Source organism: Pelophylax lessonae, assembly GCF_965119305.1.
Source record: "Pelophylax lessonae genome assembly, chromosome: 4".
Classification (NCBI taxonomy): domain Eukaryota; kingdom Metazoa; phylum Chordata; class Amphibia; order Anura; family Ranidae; genus Pelophylax; species Pelophylax lessonae.
This window is the reverse complement of record NC_138771.1, coordinates 42,301,502-42,323,743: the sequence shown is the minus strand read 5'-3', so window position 1 is coordinate 42,323,743 and position 22,242 is coordinate 42,301,502. Positions and strand designations below refer to the sequence as shown.

Below are 22,242 nucleotides of genomic sequence, written 5' to 3'. Positions count from 1 at the left end.
AATCAATGCACTGCAAGAGCGCAGTACATTATGGGGTGCTCATCGGTGGGCGAACTTCCCGCTGAGCGCCCCATTTCTTTGTGTGTTCAGCGAACACACGAAAAGCTGATGTTTGAGTTGAACTTAAGTTGACTCAAACACAGAGCCCAACCCTAATGCATAGGAACCAGGTGGACAATAGCAGGGCTCCCAGAAATTTCTTGTAGGGAGCCAAATGTTCCCATGAGCATATTGAGATAGCAAAAAAAAAAAAAGTGTGTGTCCTGATCCCGGGGCCGGGGGCATTTTCCCTCTCAAACCTTAGTGTAGATAAAGGACGCAAAATTGGAAGAGTAGGGTAAATGGTTCCAAACAGACCAGGTAAGGCGGTGGGCCTGAGATTTATCCTGCTCACCAGCAAGCATACTTTCCAGAAGTTCAATATTGTTCACTTCACAAGCCCAGGCAGCAAATGACGGGGGCTCAGGCTGGTGCCAGCTTCTGTCAATAACAGACTGAGATGCCATCAAAAAATATCTGATCAAACTTTTCTTGATTTGTTTGTAACTAGTGGGACTTTAGATGCGATTTCAGTTGCACAGAATCACATGACAACGGAAATCACATTGTCTAGATTTACTAAAAGTGGAGAGTGCAAAATCTGGCACAGCTCTGCATAGAAACCAATCAGCTTTCAGGTTTTGTTGTCAAAGCCTAATTGAGCAAGCTGAAGTTATAAGCTAACTGGCTACCAAGCAGAGCTACACCAGCTTTTTCACTCTCCACTCTTAGTAAACCAACTACATTGTTTTCAATGGTGCCCGTTCACATCAATGCAGTAAGCATGGCACCTTTTTGGAAACATTTTCTGTACATGGCTGTGATTGCAGTATGACTTTGGCCCCATAGAATATGCAAACCACATCCAAAATGCTACCAAGTTACCCTACATAATCGCTCTGATAATCGGATCAAAATCAAAACCTAGCTGAAAGGAAATCTGCAGCTATAGCAAACTCGATAAGCTACCACATGCATACACTGACAGGCACCTCCCAGGAGATTTGCATATTATTGCAACCCAGAAAGCTAATTCTACTGGCAAACAGCTGCAGATGCTGATTGGCTATAAAAGTGACAGTTGAATACAATTACTATGACCACATAAACTTTAGGGCAGGCATGTCCAACCTGCGGCCCGGGGGCCACATGCGGCCCAGAACCCCAGGCAATGCGGCCCACTGCCCCCTGACAATTTTTTTTTTTGCTGGGGAGGAAGGAAGTCAGGACGGGGGCATGGCCACAGCGGCTTCCAATTAACGGTAGGCAGAGGCTGCCTTGGAGGGTGTGGGAGGCAAGCATGTGCAGTGTTTCTGACTCTTACCACCATGACCGCTTCAAAGCACTGAAGTGGTCATGATGGTTAGAGTGTTTCTTTAATATCTCTCAGAAGAAGTAAACCTCTGTATACTGATTTTCATTTGATCATTTGTGTTAAATTAGTGTATACCTTAAATATAGTATATATTTTATATGCGGCCCGAGAACATTTCTCTACACTTAATGTGGCACAGAGAAGCCAAAAGGTTGGACACCCATGTTTTAGGGCCTCATTTACGCTTTTCAATTTATTTTTATTCAGATGAAAAATGTCAGTATGCAAAGCAAAGAGCAGAAATCCGCAGACAGTACAGACTTCTACTAAGAAATTGATAAGGCCAGGGATACTACTAGAAGTACTACTAGAAGTACGTGAGAAACTTTACATACCACTACCTCTGTTGATGGCCTTGTGCTTTCTTCCTTTGTGTTATGTACTTATAACAAATGATCACCAGCCAATGGCTAATGAGACACGTGTTTCCTAGGTACTGGTGTTGCTCCGGGCAGCCTTTTAGCACTCACTTAGTAGTCATTACCTACCTAAACATCAGCTGCAGTAAGAATCTCTGAGAAGTGGTAAACTAAGCTGAGGTTGAATAATTTATATGATTTAATTGAAATACTTTACATTATGTTTAGAAGTAGTTTATTATTTACACTTTTGCTTATGCTTTAAGTGGGTCTCTTCCATTTGTTAAACGGATGCCGAAAACTAGTACCAGGAGAAGGTCCTCTAGCACCCAAGGCAAATATGCTTAAATTTTAATCCCTAACCCCGCCACCCCCTCCCCTTCAAAATGAGGTTTATTGAAGGGAAAAAAGTGATCAGACAAGTTGGAAAACTTTGTGCAATCACTATTTTCTCTGTCATAACCCTGAGCCGTTAGTGCTTCTAATGCTCTTCCCCCTTTGACCATAAACCACCTCCAAAAAAAAGCTACTACTAAAATAGCTATAGGACATACGTATGGTGTTAACATTATGGGGTGTGTATATGATGCGTTTTGGGGTCGCACCTCTTCCTCAGAGCTAGGCTACTCTAGCCTAGCTTTGAGGAAGGGGGTGTGCCCCCCAAAACACGTCAGTTAAACACCCCTTGGTGTTAACAGCTTACGTATGAACTATGGCATTTTAGTTGTTGCTATTTTGTGAGTATTCATTTTTTATCCATTTTTATATTGAATAAATATCTATCAGTAATGCACGAGATGCCTGCACCTTCTTGTTTGTTTGTTTGTTTTTGCATTACCCCAGTTGAGGGCTGCATCCGCCTAGTTTTTGGAATTGCCATTGTCCTTTCTGCATTCCCCCACAGAGGTCCTCTTAGCGCTGGAAGTGTTTGCTAACCTTTGTGTATTGTGGGACAGACCCCAGTACTCAAGACAAGTATGTGTGCCGTATAGGCTTCCCTTGCTCAATAACACAATGATACCAGATCCTGCAGCCCCCAGTCACTTGTCAAAACCCAGCGTAGGGGGGTGGAAGACATAAGACTATTTATTGAAACACAGCCAAAAAAAGATATACACTCTTATACAATTCTCCCTTTTTTGCATAATGACACAGGGCGGGGTAAACTGTACATCCAGTAACATGAGACACAGGTACATTCAAACTTTTCAACAAATAACTCAATCAGTAACTGGGCTCATAGATAGCACCTAGGAAGGGCTGTTGGAGAAATCACCCCCCCCCCCCCCCCCCAACAGGAAATAATAGCTGACATTGGTTTAGTTAACATGAACTAATTAACTAGGCACCCAAACCAGCCTAGGCGACCAGACTAATCGGCCCCTCTGCCCCTACATCCCTGAGTACAAAATACTGTACAATACACAATCTTATAAGCATAAAACATAACATCTCACACTAGTTCCATAACAAGTTAAAGTGGTCACAAGATTAGTCTCGTATACAAGAGGTGCTCAGGCAGACAGAAACAATAGAACAACGCCACTTAACCAGGGCAGTTGTTACCACTAGACAAACTAGGCAGCCGCCTAGGGAGCACTGCTGTCTAGGGCACAGCCAAGGCCATGATTCACAAGCAACTCTGACATGCCAGTTAAAATTAGACTTAGAGTTAAAAAAAAAATGTTTTTTCAATACCATAATTTTATTCAAAATAGTAAACTACTAAAGTAGTGTCACAAATTTGTAGAAAGTGAACTATTATTTGAACAGGTGGCTTGGTATCCAGCCTGTTTTCATCTGAGATTCTAATATTGAAGATGGATTTCACTGCATGCTGGTCTTAGGTCCTAACTCCCAGGTTCACCCTGCTCAAGGTGCAAAGACAAAGCTGTACAAGTGGATACAAAGTGATGCAGGAGTACAGTACAGGCGGAGCCAAAATGGGCAGAGACGATAAGGAGATTCAGGAAACAGACCAGATGCAGACAGCAGAATAACGAATCTGAGAGAAGAAGCCAAAGTGAGTATACAAAATATCAATCCAAAGAGACAACAAACAGGTCAATGAGTCTTAAGAGGGAGCTCAGAGGCAAATAGGAATGTTTTCTTGGGTGCTGGGCACAGGAAGAATGCTCACTTAAATAGGCACAGATGCTTTAAGAATGACACACCAATGACATCATAGCCCATGGGGCCAACCAAGAACCTGGAAGGACCGTGGGCAAGGCAGACAATGCCGGGACAAGGAAAGTAAGTGATGGAACCCCCTGCTTATGAGACCTTCCTATCCATTTAGGGGCAGGCTTAAAGGAAAGCTTCTGTTCAAAAGAATGTGGCAGATACACCTGAGGAATGAACCCAACATCTTTTCTCTAGACTGAAGGATTTCCAGCTGATTAAATAAAAGGAGCCTCCCCCTGGAGTATTTAGAATCCAAGATTTGCTTAATTTTCCTATTGATCCATGGTATTCAAGAAGTGCAGGATCATACCATGAAGACTAAAGAAGCACTAAAGTAGAAGCTAAAAACAGCCTGGGGAGTAGAGTTGGCTGGCACACCCCCACCATCCAGATGACATTAGAGGCCTCTGAGGAAGGTAGATTTAAGATAAAAATCTATGGAAATACAATGCCAAGGTTCACCTGGGATTGGCAGCAGTATAAGGGGACCTGCCAGGGCAGATAAGAGAGACTTGGATTATTAATAGTTTGAACACACCTAAACATATTCTTTGACATCCTTATGAATGGAGGGACAACAGTAGTAATGCTAAATGAAAGAACAAGTATTATGTACACCTGGATGTCCAAAAAACCTTTAGTCATGTGTCCATTTGAGGATTTTAGAGCCAGGAGGAGGCTGGACACCACCAAGGCCCTCCAGTGGTAAATACTTGGGTACTGGGGAATAGGTAATGGCCAGAATATAATGTGGAGGAATAACAGGATCAGATCTGTGCTGTGCATAGTTGAGTCGCCTAGCCTTGTTTGCATGTCCTATACATGAAACTATAGGAACTGTGGTGCAGAAAGATGGCAGCAGATGCTCTGGACTGAGTCATCGAACCAAAATTTGAAATATTTGGCTGTAGCAGGAGATAGATTGTTGGTAAATGGCTAGGTGTCTGCAGGCAACAGTGAAGCATGGTGGAGGTTCCTTGCAAGTTTGGGGCTGCATTTCTGCAAATGGAGTTGGAGATTTGGTCAGGATTAATGGTGTCCTCAATGCTGAGAAATACAGGAAGATACCTATCCACCATGCCATACTATTACGGAAGTGTGTGCTTGTCCCCAAATGTATTCCGCAGCAGGATAACGACTCCAAATATATAGCCAATGCCATTAGGAACTATTTTCAGCATAAAAAACAGGGAGTCATGGAAGTGATGGTTTGGCTCCCACAGACCCCCGATCTCCACATAATGGAGTCTGTCTGGGATGACAGGAAGAGACAGAAGAATTTGAGGCAGCCTACATTTACAGAAGATCTGTGGTTACTGTAGTTCTCCAAGATGTTTGAGACCTACCTGCCAAGTTCCTTCAAAAACTGTCTGCAAGTGTACCTAGAAGAGTTGAAGAATTGATGCTGTTTTGAAGGCAAAGGGTGGTCAAACCAAACATTGATTTGATTTGGATTTCTCTTCTGTTAATGTACTTTCCATTTTGTTAATTGATACAAATAAGCTGTTAACAATTCTATTTCTAAAAGCATTCTTCATTTACAGCATTTTTTCACACGTTCCTAAAACTTTTGCACAGTACTGCAGCTCTTGCTTAGGATGTAAAGTAGGTAGACACAACCTCAAGGTGAGGAGGTTCTGGGTAAGATGTGAATAGGACATTCATAAGGACGATGAGGAGGGAGGAAGTTTGCTGTTGTTTTGCAAAAAAAAACATCTTGGAAGGAATGCTAATATCAAGGAAGCATTGAGGTGGTGGTAGTTCTGTCAGAGGTACAGAAATAGGTGATAGCACATTGGGAAGGGAATTATGTGACAGTAATATCCCCAAGACAACACCTGAGTACCAGCCAAGATGGGGTGAATGTCTTTGTATTCAGGGTAAGCAGAGAGGACTAGTGGACTTAGGAAGAACCATAAAGGAGACTTCGTCATAATGTAGAACTTTGATGTACATAGATACAGAGGTAGTTCTGAACCAAATAGAGCTCACAGCCAAGGTAAAGCCATCCATTGGAGAAATAGAAACAGGAATTACCAGGGAGACGAGAGAGATGCCCAGCTCGGAAGCAAGGATCGCCTTATGAAGTTACTGGCTCCCCCAGAGTCCACGTATAAAAAGAATTGATAAGGGTTCAGAGCCCAGTCAATGGAAATGGGTAAGGTGAGAGGAAAGAAAGTGAAAGTCAGAAGTTCAGATATCACCTCCCTCTAGGTGAAATAGACCTGGGAGTTTCCACAGTTGACAAAATGTGGCTACTGGACCTACAGTAGAGTCCTAACTCAAACTTCAGACGACAGATGCACTCTTCCAGCAAGAGGCATGGTCACCCTAGTTGTATGGGCCTTTCCAACGTGTTAAAGGGAGATGAAGAGAGTAATTCAAGAGCTTTTGAAGAAAACGGGACCTGAGCAGCCAGCTGAACTATGACATAATCTAGATCTTTCTAGGGCTCGCTCCTGGAAGCAGACGTGAATTTGGGTCAGGTCATCCAGGGCAGCAAGAATTAACTTTCCTGCTAATTCATCCTTTATTCACTCAGATAAGACTTTCCAAAAGGTAGAAGTAATGCCCTCATTATTCCAAGAAGGCCAGAGTGTGAAACTGGCCAGAGTATTGGCCTACAGTCATGTCTTTTTGAGAGCTCCAGCAGTGGATTAGTCTCTAACTGATTCATCAAAAGTTTTCAGGAAAGCGTGTAATAAAATAGCAAGGTTGGAGGTCTCTGGGTCTTGACATTCCCACAAAGAGGAGGTCCAGGCTAAAACATCAATCAATAAATTCAAATGAGACAATAGGCAGGACAAGGAGTCACAATAGGGAGCTCAGAGACATACAGGGATATTGCTCAGCTGCCCGGTGCAGAGAGGAAACTCCCTTAAATAGACACGCCCCCTTGAAGAGGCTGCAGTGTTTCAGGGCATGTGCCTGATGAAGGGGTGCTGCATTGCCTTTGAAATGTTAAAATTTACTTTTGTGATATGATAATTTTTATTCATTTTTGAGCACTATTTTGAAGATCCATTGTGTGCTGGTGATATATGCTTTGACTTGTGATGGATGGATGTTTCTGAAAAGGACATGGATTTGCAATCCAGACATAATGTAATTGTGGCTTTGTTCTTTTGCAAATTTTATCCACTGGGTTTAATGGCACTTTAAGATGGCATAAAGATGTTCCTACAGTACAGGGTGAGTCTAGGATGGAAAAGGACCTGGGGGTACTGGTAGACAACAGGCTTAGCAGTGGCATGCAATGCCAAGCCGCTGCAAGCAAAGCCAACAGAATACTGGGATGTATAAAAAAGGGGATTCACTCTAGAAATAAAGAGATTTTTCTCCCTCTCTACAAGACTCTGGTCCGGCCACATCTGGAGTATGCTGTCCAGTTCTGGGCACCGGTCCTCAGGAAGGATGTGCTGGAACTGGAGAAAGTCCAAAGAAGGGCAACAAAGATAATTAGGGGAATGGAGGACTTCAGCTATGAGGAAAGACTACAAGCACTGAACTTATTCTCTCTGGAGAAGAGACGATTGAGGGGGGATATGATATCAATGTACAAATATTGTACTGGCAACCCTAGCATAAGGAACAAACTATTCAGAGAAAGGAAATACAATAAGACACGTGGCCACTCACTAAAACTAGAGGAAAGGCGGTTTAACCTTAAAATACGCAGGGGGTTCTTCACTGTAAGAGCAGTAAGGATGTGGAATTCTCTTCCGCAAACAGTGGTATCAGCATTGAGCATTGATAGTTTCAAAAAACGATTAGATGGGCACCTTAAAGACCACAACATACAGGGGTATACGATGTACGGTTAACAGCAAACACACACACACATCATAGGTTGAACTGGATGGACTGATGTCTTTTTTCAACCTCACTAACTATGTAACTATGTATGAAGGCATTTAATATACTATTGTGATAATAGTATATTTCAAATGATGAAAATGCTGCCAGTTACAAGAGGACACAAATATGTGCACCTGTTTCTAATAAGATTGATGAGCAGTACAAAAACTGTATGTATGTTGCTAATTTCATATTTGGAAAATGTCACATTCTACTTAGTAGTGGATCTTCTTCACTAACAGCAGTAAAAATCCTTAAGGCATCGGCACTTTGCCAGAAGACTCAAAGCTGTAATTAAAAGATTTACATTCAATCCTGGTTTATTTCAGGCAGTCGAGCCAACAACTACTTTAAACCTCTTTGATCATTAATTCATTTTTTATACACAATTTTCTTTTAAGGACAATGAAGTTTACCATTTCAGTCAGTAAATCAAGAGAAAGCTGTGAATGAAAATGATAGACTGAAGCGCCACAGGTTTACCAGTTTCAGTCATTGCTCTTTCCATCACTAAGAGCCCATTCACACCAGATGAAGTGGGATGCATGACTAGAGCTTAACAGATATCCTCAATCCACTTACCAAAGGGTACCGCTATTCCCCCCATCCCCTCTTACCCCATATGCCTGATGGTCAGACCGACACTCTTTGGAGTGAAAATTAGTTATAGTGGTCATTTATTAACAAATAACCAACATATAAAAAAAATTCCTTTGAACACAAATATAATAGTAATAATAACAATAACAACCAAGGTTGCCGATCTTTGGAGGTACTAACAACGTTTTGTATCTAAAGAACATTTAAAGGTCCAAAATTGCAGAACACTGGCTCAAGGCCAATTCCAGCTCTCAGCTGACACCAATTCCCGATAAACCCACCGTTACCTGATATTCAACAAACAACGCCATACCATCGATGTGTCTTTACTCTGATGTAACACAGTAAATTTTGAACACCTCCAAAGTACCCAACCGCCAGGCCACTATGACTGCCAAATTAGTCCGAACCATAAAGAAGGGCGGGAGGGAGGGGAGTTTCTTTGTCGTTCATTGCTTTGAACTGCTTGAAGATCTTGAAAATCCCTCCTTGACATTGTTGCAGCCCATCTCTAAATATTTAATCCCACCAGTCTAGGTATGTGCATCATATCTCTTGATCTTTATCTATACGGGTTATTCCTCTAACTCCTGACTCCCCAGTCATGTCTGGCCTTTGCTTTTTTTTTTGCTTCAGGCCTATCTTTTTTGACTGCTCTCTAACTAAATAGATAGTCCAAAATCCATGTTATCTTATGGGTACAGTTCACACTATTGCAGCACAGTGCAGTGAAAAAAGTTTACAGGCTGGATTCTTCTGCATTGCAAATGAAGGGAAATGAGTGCAATGCATGTAAATGCATGAAAATGCAGTGCAATGCACATAAAAGCCAAAAGGGAAAAATAAGACAGAAATGGTCTCAAAGGAAATGCAATCTTAAGAAAAATACACCACAAATGCATGCAACCGCTCATACGAAAACTGCCAAATGCATGTCACTGCGCATGCAAAAACACACAGTAAACATGCAGTTTCTAATGTGAATGGGCTCTAAGATTATTGAATATCAAATAAAGTGATTTCAACTAGAAACTTGGTAGACAAAGGTACAGTATATCCTCCTGCTGACTGCATATACGCAGGAGCTAGAAAGGTTGGCTTTAACACCCAGGTGCCACACATATGCATCCATGGCAGCATGAGATTGTGTGCTGAGAGCACACAGAGACAGGGTTTAGAGGCTTTAGGCAAAATTTCTTCCTTGGAGATTCTGTTGGTAAAAGCATTAAGGCAAAACTCACATGGTCAAAAGAGTGCAATGGCCTCATACAGACTAGTCTATTAGTAGTTTGTGTTTTGCAAAAACTCTGCAGAAATGCCAAACCTGGATGCACACAGTCTGCGTCAGGCAGAGGCCCTTTTCACATGAAACTGCTCAGATAAGCGGTTAAATGTGAACAGTGACGGCAGTGTGTTTCCATCACACTAACTGAACAGTCATGGCTTCTGGATGATAACCTGCGGTGCATGTATTTTTTGCGAACCTGTTGCAGGCTGACAATTGAAGCCCACAACCTCACAATTGCAATCCGTCCAGTCAGCCTGCCGACTATCAGAAAAATAACACAACTAAAGTAGCTTGCAGGGACCCTTGAAAAAGTCACTCTTGTGACGCAACGCATCGGGAGGAGCCGGGTGACGTCACTTCCGGTTTCGGCCGAGACCGGAAGTAGTTGTGGAAGACGCCGGTTCAGTCTGCGGACTCCGGCAGTCTATTACCTACGCTATTCTTATGCAACTTGTTAGGAGATTTACTACTTTTTTTCAATAAATCTTGCCATTATCATACTACACTATGGGGATGTCCTTAATTGTATTTGCATGAGCGGAGGAGCATATTAGTGGAGTATTCCAGAGGGAGGATCCATCCGTGTATTATAAAGGGGGACCTGCCAAAAGTCTCTGTATATTGCGATTAATTATTATCATTAAGGTGAGCGACCATTGCTACTAGTGTGTATCCACAGCTGCACTGCTCCGGTGATTTGGGATCCCTTATACCACTTGAAGGTACCCACTCAGCTAAAGATTTTTTAGGATTCTGTATTTGCACCTTTGGAATTAGACTATATTGTTTAACACAGTGTCACTTTATATTTATTTATCCGTTAATGGACACTATTTTGAAGCACAAAGGACACTATTTATTTTGAGTATCATCAGCACATCATGTGACATTTGTATTATATATGTATTCATTTTTTTATCATTGTTATTCACTATATGCATGACATCTTGACTTAGCACATAGTCACTTCATCATATATATTAATATTATTATGGAGCACTCAGTCACTTTAATCAATATTTTTTTGGAAGCACAACGGATACTTCATTCAGGGATATATACCATATTTTCTTATCTGTTTAATCTAAGAATTGGTACAATTGCGTATCCAAATCGTTTTGCTGCTTATGCACATTTATTGGATATACACTCAGTGCATGTTTACTTTTTTTACGCAGCACTTCATCAACTTTTGTTGAATCACTATTGATCTCACTTTGCACTTTTTAGATGTTATAATCTATGATTATTTAAAATTTGTTATGAATTTTATGGTGCAATAATTCATGATTATTTATTATTGGTCTGAGTTATCAATATCTTATAGGTGATATCTTTCTAAATAGCGCCTATCCATTTATTTTATCCATTACTTATTTTATGTGGTGACACATGTAGGATTGGCAGCTGTTTTTTTATAAAGGTTATCCGCTAGATTCGCATTTAGATTCACACCCTGTTTCTCCTTCCATATCTGTGAGTTTTCAGAGTGGTAGCGCATTGGTCACTTTACATTGTATTCCTTTTCATTTTGGATGTTCACAAACATGATCAGTAACTAGTAGTTTTTTGGGGTGATAATCCCGACATGTTTTGCGATGATCGGTGGGGAAGCTGGGATCTATTTCCACATGGGCACAAGTTTACAAAACCCCATGGGGCACATATGGAAGAGAAAAGCACAGCGCCTTCTAAGTGCAGCAGTTGACAAATTTAATGTAGGTGTAATAAAAAATTACTCACAAGGGTAAGCTTGATAAAAGCACAGCAGAGGGATTCCTGGGTGGTGTCCGAGGTTTCCCCTGGTCCATGGAATGCAGGGGATCAGCTCCAACAGACCACGACGTCACTTCCTGGTCACGATGTACAGACGTAATCGGCGATGCGTTGCGGAGCATGTGCTCCTTCTTCAGCCCTGAAGAAGGCTTTGTCTATTGCTGCACTTAGAAAGCGCTGTGCCTTTCTCTTTTTTGTTTCTCCAGAGTTGCTTCTACCTCCTCCACCAGCAGCAGCTACAGTGAGGAGCATTCAGATGAACTGTCCTTGCTTTCCCTCTCCCCCCTCCCCTATATTATCCACCAGTTGTTGAGGTGACACTGTGAACTCTAACTTTGCGCCAATTATTTTGTTCTCTGTGTGGCCACATATGATGAGGATCGCAGACTTTACTTGTTGGAGACACCCACCACCTAGCAGTGGACAAAGACCTGACCTGTCCCACCTGCGGCCAACAAATGAGTGCCCCATCTTATAGCTATCTGGTGTAGTTCTCTTTCTCTGCCTCTTGAAGTTTATGGGGATCTTGGGACCTTACATCCTATTAACCACTTGCCGGCCGCTTACTGTATATATACGGCGGCAAGGTGGCTCGTACAGGCAAAACAACGTATGGGTAAGTTGCTTGCCTGGTGGCAGCTAGGGGGCGAGCCCGCGGCGCCGCCAGCGCACTCCCGCCTCCGATCATCAGCGAGAAAGCCGATGCGTGCGTTAGGCGGCTTCGATTGCTGCCTGACACCCGCGATCGCTCCCCGCTGAGAGAGAAGAATGGTCAACTGTTATAAACACAGCCGACCGTCCTTCTCCCTGAAATGATCACACAGCTCATGTGATCCTTCTATATAGGATCACGTCTCTATGGTCATCTCAGAAGCCACGCCCCCCACCCAGTTAGAATCACTCCCCTAGGGTCACATTTAACCCCTTGATCACCCACACTGTTAACCCCTTCCCTGCCAGTGTCATTATTACAGTAACAGTAAATATTTTTAGCACTGATTACTGTAGTAATGTCAGTTAGGGGTCCGATCTGTCCGCTGCAATGTCGCAGTCCTGCTAAAAAAGGCAGCTCGCCGCCATTACTAATAAAAAATAAATAAAATAAAAATGACATAAATCTTTCCCGTAGTTAGTGACGTGATAACTATTGCGCAAACCAATCAAAATACGCTTATTGTGATTTTTTTAACCAAAAATAAGTAGCAGAAAACAAATTGGCCTAAAATGTTAAAACATTTTGATTTTTAAATTTTTTTTTTGAGAATGTCATGTAGCAGAAAGTGAAAAATATTGTTTTTTTTTGTTTATAGCGCAAAAAATAAAAATCGCACAGGTGATCTAATACCACCAAAAGAAAGCTCTATTTGTGGGAAAAAAAGGACGTCAATTCGGGTACAGCGTTGCACGACCGTTAAAGTAACACAGTGCTGAATCGCAAAAAAATGGCCCGGTCATTAAGGGGGAAAATCTTCTGGTCCAGAAGTGGTTAAAGGGTAACACCACTTTCATGGGGAAAAAAAAGCAAATAAAGAAAAAACATTATAACATATACAATTGCAACACAAATCATATAGTAATTGAATGTTATTAAAAATTACCTTTCCTTTTCAATTTGCAGCTCTGTAATTTCCCGAAAATTCAATGCAATATGGCATCAATGCCCCCCAGAAACATAATTTCCTGCTTGTGTGATTGGCTCACCAATTTTCCCAGATGTCTGCACTAAGATACAAGTCAGATTTCTGGCATCCCCTGCAAGAAAAATGTCATTTTTGGTGAGATACTCCCAATAGGAAATTAAGGCTAAAGGGATGCAGGCCCAGCAGCTTTCCTCATTAGAGCCCTGCAGGTTCACAGCTGATTGATAATTATGAAACCACTTCCATTAGCATAGGTGTGCTCACTGGGTGTGCCTGGGCACACCCTAATCACTCTGGGTGGCGCAGATTCCCCTTGCTTAAAACTCTGATTTTTTTTTACCAAAGTCCCCTAATGGGCCTGATAAAAAATGTGTAAAAAAGAATAAAAAATAAAATAATACAAATAAAAAATACACCAATCTCTGCCATACTGACATCAATCTCTGCCCTACTGACACTGTTCACTGCTCTACCGACACCATCAGTATATATATATATATATATATACACATGCACACACATATGTGTTTGAGCTTTGAGGTGCAAACCCTAATGCAATATGCTGTGCACACCTATGTTCATTAGACTCACTTTTCCACATAGATAAAAGCACACAGGGATTTCTTCATAATAACAAAAGGTAGGAATCTGCAACAAAGTTTGTTAAAATCCTTGTAATGTACAGAGATCATCCAGAGGGGAATTTTTTTTTTTTGTCAACATAAGTGGAGTTACACTTTAACCACTTAAGGCCCGCCCGCTGCAGTTATACTGCGGCAGGCTGGCCCTCCACCGCAAAGCGACGTAGGTATACGTTGGTCGCGGGCCTGTAGCTAGGGAGCAAGCACGCTCCCGCCCCCACTCGGCAGTGGGGAAGCCGATGCACGGGGCAGGCAGCTCCAATTGCCGCCTGACACCCGCGATCGCTCCCCGCTGAGAGAAAAGAACGGTCAGCTGTTATGAACACAGCTGACCGTTCTTCTCTCTGGAATGATCAGAGCCCCTGTAATCCTTCTATATAGGATCACATGTCTCTATGATCATTTCACAAGCCCCGCCCCCATACAGCTAGAAACACGCCCCTAGGTACACATTTAACCCTTTGATCGGCACCCAGGTTAACCCCTTCCTTGCCAATGGCATTATTACAGTAACAGTGCATATTGTTAGCACTGATTACTGTAGTAATGTCACTGGTCCCCCCAAAAGTGTCAAAAATGTCAGTTAGGGGTCCGATCTGTCCGCTGCAATGTCACAGTCCCGCTAAAAATTGCAGATCGCTGCCATTACTAGTAAAAAAAAAAAAGCAATAAAAATTTCATAAATCTTTCCCGTAGTTTTTAGATGCGATAACATTTGCCCAAACCAATCAAAATACGCTTATTGCAATTTTTTTTACCAAAAATATGTAGCAGACAACAAACTGGCCTAAAATGTTAAAAAAATTTGATTTTTATATATTAAAATTGTTATATAGCAGAATGTTAAAATTATTGTTTTTTTTTTTTTTTTTTCAGAATTGTCGCTATATTTTTGTTTATAGCACAAAAAATAAAAATCGCACAGGTAATCAAATACCACCAAAAGAAAGCTCTATTTGTGGGGAAAAAAAAGGACATCAATTTTATTTAGATATAGCGTTGCACAACCACGCAATTGTCTGTTAAAGTAGCGCAGTGCCGAATCGCAAAAAATGGCCTGGTCATTAAGGGGGCAAATCCTTCCGGTCCAGAAGTGGTTAATGCAGAGATTGCATTAAAGAGGTTGTAAACCGAAATTGTTTTTTTTTTTTTCCACCCTGAAAGAGAAACACATAATGAGCTAGTAGCTCATTATGAAATACTTACCTTAGAACGAGCCCCCTCCGTGCCGCCCGCTTACCTCTATGACGGGCGACATGTTCAGCCGCCCGTCTTCCGGGATCGCGGCATCCGGCCATCTGATTGGCCGGAACCGCGGTGACGTCACTCCCGACGGTCACGGCACGGGCTCTGAAGGAACGGCACCAGCGGCCGTTCCTTCAGAGCGCATGCGCCAGTGACGTCGCTGGCTGCATGTAAGGTAAATATCTCCTAAACGGTGCATGTTTAGGAGATATTTACAGTACCTATAGGTAAGCATTATCATAGGCTTACCTATAGGTACAAGTGTCAGAGGAGGGTTTACTTCCTCTTTAAGGTGAAAAAAAAAAACTTTAAATTTTAGAACTCCTTTAAATTACAATGCAAGACACGAGGGTTAGGAAAGCTCTGCTCGTGAGGTTCATTGACTTATGACTAGTTCTGCTACCTCCTAGTGCATTCATAGGCTGCATTCATTCCCGTTAATTTTATATCAGCTTGCAAAAGCTTATCTCTGTTCTGCTAACTTGGCAGGTTCACTTTTTATATAAATACATCTCTATTAAAAAAAAAAAATAAAAAAATAAAAAAAGAAGGGGTGTTGTTTGTAGACCGTACAAAGATCCATCACTATGTATGCGTTCAAATCTAGACGCTACGGAAATGCTTTCAAACCTCCAAATGGCAACATCAATATACATCCCTACAAAAAAAGCTGTTTGTTGTCCGGTTTATGTATGCAAATAGCCTCTTTTGCATCGTTCTGGAAGAAAAGTAAACAGACTCGCATCTCCGTGCAGCGTTCTCCCAGTTCGCATTCTCAGTTGAAAGCGGAAGAAACCGATTTCTTAAATAAGTTTTCTCAGACGCTGTGAATTCGAGCAGCTACTCTACAAAGGCAAAGCTGCAGGCTGCATGCTAGAGATAAGGCTTTTACAGTGCTTCTAGATGGCGCAGTTAGAAAATATAATCACAAAGAGCTATTTGATTAAGTCTTTCATTTTCCTGTTGTTGAAATTCACGAGGAGCACTGCTCCAGGCCACCAAAGCAGCTTTGTGAGAGATAATCAATGTATATGGTATGGTAAAAAAAATAAATAAACTGGAGGAGCCATCAGAACCATAGCATAGTATTAGTATTATAGACAACGTGGCCGTTACTTGAGAGTGAAGGAATTACATAGCTTCAGGGACAAGTGTCCAAAGAGGACCACGGGACTGAGCTGCTTTCCCGTATTTGATAACATAAATAACAATACGGCGCGGAGGCGTAACTAGAACCTTCAGGGCCCCCGGTGCAAGAAACCATGAAGGGCCCCCCGGACCCCTGGCCGGGGCCCTACCCTTCAAGCCTGGGGCTCTTCCCACTGATCTTTGGACCCTTTACTCTCGTTGCAGGGCCCTTTATTACGGTCCCGCAGCGGGACTCTTTCACAAGTCCTTCAAAGACAGCAGAACACAAGTGAACTGGATGGGAGGAATGGTGGGGGCAGCATACAGAAGAACCAATTTCCTTCATTTTCCTCCTGCAGCTACAGGAGGAAAAAGGAAGACAGTGATTTTTCTACATGCTGCCCCTCCTATCCAGGTGTACAGGGGAGCTGCGCAGGCCCCCTGGAGCATGGGGCCCAGTTGCAATTGCACCCCCTGCAACCCCTGTAGTTACGCCCCTGATACGGTGGCTCGTTTGTAAATAGCGATGCTAAAGGAAATGAAAAGTAATGGCTGACTGATTGATATAAGCCAGTGATGGCGAACCTTGGCAACCCAGATGTTTTGGAACTATATTTCCCATGATAATAATAGATAAAAATTCAGCGCAACTGTATAAAATAATATAATAGAAAGCTGCTATGCACTAAAGGATCAATAAACCAAAAGTCCCAATAACAAATATATAACAAAAAGTGCAGCGCTATCAAATATGGATTATGAAGAAGATATCGAGGAGAGCAGTCCACAGGTGAAAATTATGGTGAAGCATGCACAAGATATAAACATTCAGTGCTCTTCAATGTGCTGGTAATCCTCCACCCAGTCTCATTAGCCTCTCACCTCACACTTAGCCCCTGTGTCACCAGACGGGCTAGTAAGACAAACTTTCTCCAAGGATATCCCAAATATAGATCAAATCAGTATTCCTCTTCATCAGAAGATAAGGCTCACAGGTAAAAAATCACAGGTCCATAAAGCGGGTCACAGGTCCATAGGAAAACAAAGGTCCGGACATAGTGCATTACCGCAATAAATTACTTTATTGAACATAGCATAAAATCATAAAAATTACCTTGTAAAGCACTATACAAGTGCATGTGATGAGCAGATTGTATTACACACAGCGGTCTCGACCGCAATGGATGGCGGGTGACGTCACCGGCCCCTCCCCCTTCGCACGCGTTACGTCCCACTGCACGCTGAGGAAGTCCCGTCGCAGTTATACCCCTGGGCGAACCGACGTAGCTATAGCAGCGGGGAAGCGGTTGCAGCATCAGGGGGCTCCGATTGCCGCCTGACACCCGCGATCGTTCCCTGCTGAGAGAGAAGAACTGTCAGCTGTTGTAAACACAACTGACCGTTCTTCTCCCTGAAATGATCACAGAGCTCATGTGATCCTTCTATATAGGATCACAGGTCTCTATGGTCATTTCACAAGCCACGTCCCCCATAGGTACACATTTAACCCCTTGATCACCCACAGTGTTAACCCCTTCCCTGCCAGTGTCATTATTACAGTAACAGTGCATATTTTTAGCACTGATTACTGTAGTAATGTCACTGGTCCCCCCAAAAGTGTCAAAAATGGCAGTTAGGGGTCCAATCTGTCCGCTACAATGTCGCAGTCCCGCAAAAAAAGTCGCAGATCGCATACCGCTGTCTTCAAGAGAGACCTGCTACATGTGGCAGCCCCCCCTTGTCTGTCTCTGCACTGTGCTGATCTACTCACACTGTCCTTCCTTGCTCCTGCTGCCTCTCCGGAAAGCCTTCTTCCAGCTGCCTGTCTTCTGTGGTAGGATGCTTCCAGGCCAGCCACCCAAGCTCCAGTCACTGGTAAAGCCCCTCTGTGGTGGGGACCCCCCAAGGGCCACCAACAGTCTCCCTCAGCACTGCATCTCCATCTTTCACCTGACTCCCCTGCTGGCATGACTCCTGTCTATTTAAGGGCTCACTTAGTTCCCTGCCAGGCCCACTTCCTGAGGATTGGCTAAGGGCCCCTAAATATGAAAGACAACTCGCCTAGCTTCTGCCCACTATTTACTTGAATATTCTCCAATAATCTAGAACCAGGAGGAGGCACCAGAGAGCTGCCCAGCTGAGTCATCCAGCCCAGAACTCTAATGAACCCTGACCCAGATTCCAGCTAAGCCCTAAACCAGACTGATGTAGCACCCTCCTAGGCAGGTACTAGGTAAAACATATATGTGACCCTGTTCTGCTTATCAGGAGGGTCTGATCTGTTGGTTTAGCCTGTCACATGTTTCCAGGTGTGATTCCCTGGGTCTGAGGGAGTGTCCCCAGTGCAGCCAATGAGGGAGCTCATTGGACAGTGGATGAAACCTAGCCAGTGGCGCACTCTGTTTTATGTCAGTTCCAGTGGGAGGGCATTCCTGCAATGCATCCTGGGATTGGACATAAATAGGAGGGGAGCATGTGACAGGGGGATTTTTGGCGGGAGCAAAGTCCCAGGAGGAGGCAGACAGTAGGGATGATCGAACGGTTCGGGTCAACCATCGGTTCAGCCCGAACATTGGGTGTTCGAGGTTCGGCCGAATTTAGAACTTTTTGCCCAAAAAGTTCGGAATTCGGCAACCAGAACCGCCCAAAATGCAATGCTTCAGGAAATGGGCTTTAAAAGCCTGTGATTGGACCAGAACCATTAGCAAAAGCCAATTGAGGGGGCAGGAGAATGCTAGGAATGTGATTGGAGTGACTAGGGGGTCCCTAGACCAATCATTAGTGAATACGCCCCCCCAGTATATAAGATCGCCCCCGCCAAATTCCTAGCATTGTTATACTGGACATGGAAGAGAGTGGAAGCAGTTCTGTTAATTTTACTTTAAAAGTGTCATTTAGCTATTTTTAGTGTGAGGAAAGGGATATCTAGTGTAGTTAGAGTGCTCCTTTACACTTAAGCTAGCTTAAAAAAATTAGTTTCTGTAGGGAAAGTATGAAGTGCCAGGGTGACCGTAATGTAGTGTAGGGGGAACTGACTGCCATGGCAGGGTGACCGACTGACCAAACCCTTCCATACCAGGGTGACTGTAATGTAGTGTAGGGTTAACTGACTGCCATGGCAGGGTGACCGACTGACCAAACCCTTCCATACCAGGGTGACCGTAATGTAGTGTAGGGTGAACTGACAGTGACTGCCATGGCAGGGTGACCAAACCCTTCCATGTCAGGGTGACCGCAATAGAGAAATGATCATTTCTCTGAATTGCTTCGGAACTGAAATATGGCTTCTCACCAGCCAAGCATTTTTTATGCTGCAGGGGCTGCCACTGTCAGTGCTTTTTTGAGGACATGTTTGATGTCAGACATGACATCTGAACATGTGTATAGGGGGTATATATACACATATATGTCTGTATATACACCCCTAGCCATATATAGGTGTGATAGTACAAGTGCTACTATCACACCTATATATGTCTAGGTGTGTATAAACATATAAGTATGTGTGTATATATACCACTATAGACAAGTTCAGATGTTTTTCCTGACTGCAAAGAACCCAAAAAAATGCCAAAAAAAACGCTAGCGTCAAAAAAAATGCCCAGGTGTGTTTTTGCTGGCATTTTTGGGGGGTTTTTGGAGGCAGGCAAAACATCAGAACTTGTGCACAGTACCACTATACACAAGTTCAGATGTTTTTCCTGACTGCAAAGAACCCAAAAAAATGCCTTCTATTAAACCGGCAAGGTGTTACAGCAGCGAAGCCAACTACCTGTCCTGAAAGTTTTCTAATACAAACAATCTTTTTTTTTTATGGTTCTGGACATGCTACAGAGCTGAAACTTCACATGTACACATTTTAGACCCCCCAGATACGAAATCCAAAGTAAAAATAAAAAAATCTCTTTTTTTTTTTTTTAATTTTTTCAATAATTGGCTTTTTTATCAAAAATGACAATTTTTAATAACTTTTTTTGTGTGATTTTGTGTCTGGGGGGTCTAAAAGGTGTACCTGTGAAGTTTCAGCTCTGTAGCATGTCCAGAACCAGAAAAAAAGATCATATAGGTGTTAAAGTTAAAGGAGGGTCCCGACCCACATCCCTGTTCTACTGAAAATTTATCTTTTTTTTTTTCATGGTTCTGGACATGGTACAGAGCTGAAACTTCACATGCACACCTTTTAGACCCCCCAGATACTAAATCCAAAAATCTCACTTTTTTTATTTTTTTATTTTTTCAATAATTGGCTTTTTTATCAAAAATGACAATTTTTAAGAACTTTTTTTGTGTGATTAATAGTTAATGGGGCATGACCCAGAACCCTGGGCACTTTTTAGGGGCATTTATTGGGTTTTAGGGCTTAAAAATTGTGTTTTTTGATTACCGAAGTTCGGGTCCCATTGATTTCAATGGGGTTCTGAAATCCGGGCCGAACTTTCGGGAAGTTCGGATGTTCTGGCCGAACCGAACTTTTCAAAAGTTCGATCATCCTTAGCAGACAGCTGTCTCTCCTCCTGCAGAGTGAAGAAGGTGGTCCAGGTGGTCGGCCTAGGGACCAGGAGTGGAGCTGGGCTGCAGAGTATCCAGTGTGCTGACCAGTTGAGCTGCTGGGCAGAATACTTTGGGAAAAACAGTATTGTGAGTACTTAAGCATCTGCCCAGGGGTCTGCCTAAGAGAGGGGACCACTCCAGACACGTCAAGGGGATCAAGGAGCCAACTAACCCGGAGTGTTCCAGTAAAGGGGGTGCCAAGTTGTAAAGCCCTGAAGATTATGGATTAAATGGGGTTCCAGAAAGGACCCTGAAGTTGCTCAGCAGTGCAGTCTATTATTAAAGTCAGCTACCTCGGGAAAGGAGTGCCTTAGGAAGCTAATATGACTCTTTCACAGTCAAAGGTGAATTACAGTAAGCGGCCTAGCCGTGACTATCTCAAGCAGCGTTAACCAGCGTCAGTCAGCGTTAACCAGCGTCAGTCAGCATCTTTTGTACAGTCTCTGCCTTTTTTGCATAGTTCAGGTATTGGAGTATTCCACTCAACCCTTCTCCTATCCAGGTTACAAATAAAAACACAAAACCCAAAGAAACTGGACTGGTCCTTGTCTGAGGTAAAATCACTTGGAAACATGTCTGAATGTTGTACTGTTGCTAATGGTAACCCAGGGGATCCCGTCTTCAGCAGCTCCCTTGGGAGAAAGGCTACACTATAATTTACCTGTACTATATCTAGTAGCACACTAGAGGGTGCTACAGTTACATCCAGCTTGGGCAGAGTTATGTGCATATGCCCGCACTGTTTCCTTCTACTGACGTGAATCCATCCTTCAGGAGATGATGCTGCCATCCATGCCAACAAGACCTAACAGTGGCTAGATAAACTAAAACATAATTAGAGGAAATACATTATGTTGGGCATGCCAGCTCTTGGGTGGCACACATTTCGACACTGGACAACAACAAAATACTCTTTAATTAAAGTCACTATATGTACAATGTGGTAAAACCGGGTACCTACATCCTATTATAATAGATTTATTAAGGCCAAATGGCCCAAAGAAGGGAGAAGGATGGAGGGGTAAGGAGTCATGTAAAAACAAAAAGTTTGTATTATATTCTATGAAAAAAACGTATATGGATACAATTTACAGTACAATACAAACAAGGATAAAATTAACCCATTTAACTATTTTGTCAAAATTTTGCCAATAAGCATTTACATATTTTCATTATTTTTATATTTGTATATTTATATGTGTATTCTATTTTTGTAGGACTATTGTCCCCCCATTCTCTTGAACTTCTGAGGAAGTGGTTCCGGCGGGTATGGCCTAACTATATATATATATATATATATATATATATATATATATATATATATATATCAACCCAACTATGTGTTGTGCTTTACAGCAAGGGTAAAACATTATAGCTACAGTTAAGCCTCCTGAATGGGTTAATTTTATCCTTGTTCATATTGTACTGTAAATTGTATCCATATGTGTTTTTTTTTTTCATAGAATATAATATTATCATTTCTTATTATATATAGCGCCAACAGTTTGCGCAGCGCTTTACAATGTGAGGGAAGACAATACAGTTACAATACCATTCA

General features: G+C 42.5%; 1 protein-coding gene across 1 annotated transcript in view; it reads left to right on the top strand.

Moving 5' to 3' along the window:
- Positions 1-21,926, top strand: part of LOC309552497 (uncharacterized protein) — a gene marked incomplete at both ends in the record, with an annotated part of 102,962 nt that extends 81,036 nt beyond the window's left edge. Inside the window, one exon of the mRNA XM_082253466.1 lies at positions 21,902-21,926. Within this exon, the coding sequence (XP_082109592.1) occupies positions 21,902-21,926 (25 nt within the window). The remainder of the gene's footprint in view (positions 1-21,901) is intronic.
- Positions 21,927-22,242: the final 316 nt, after the last annotated feature.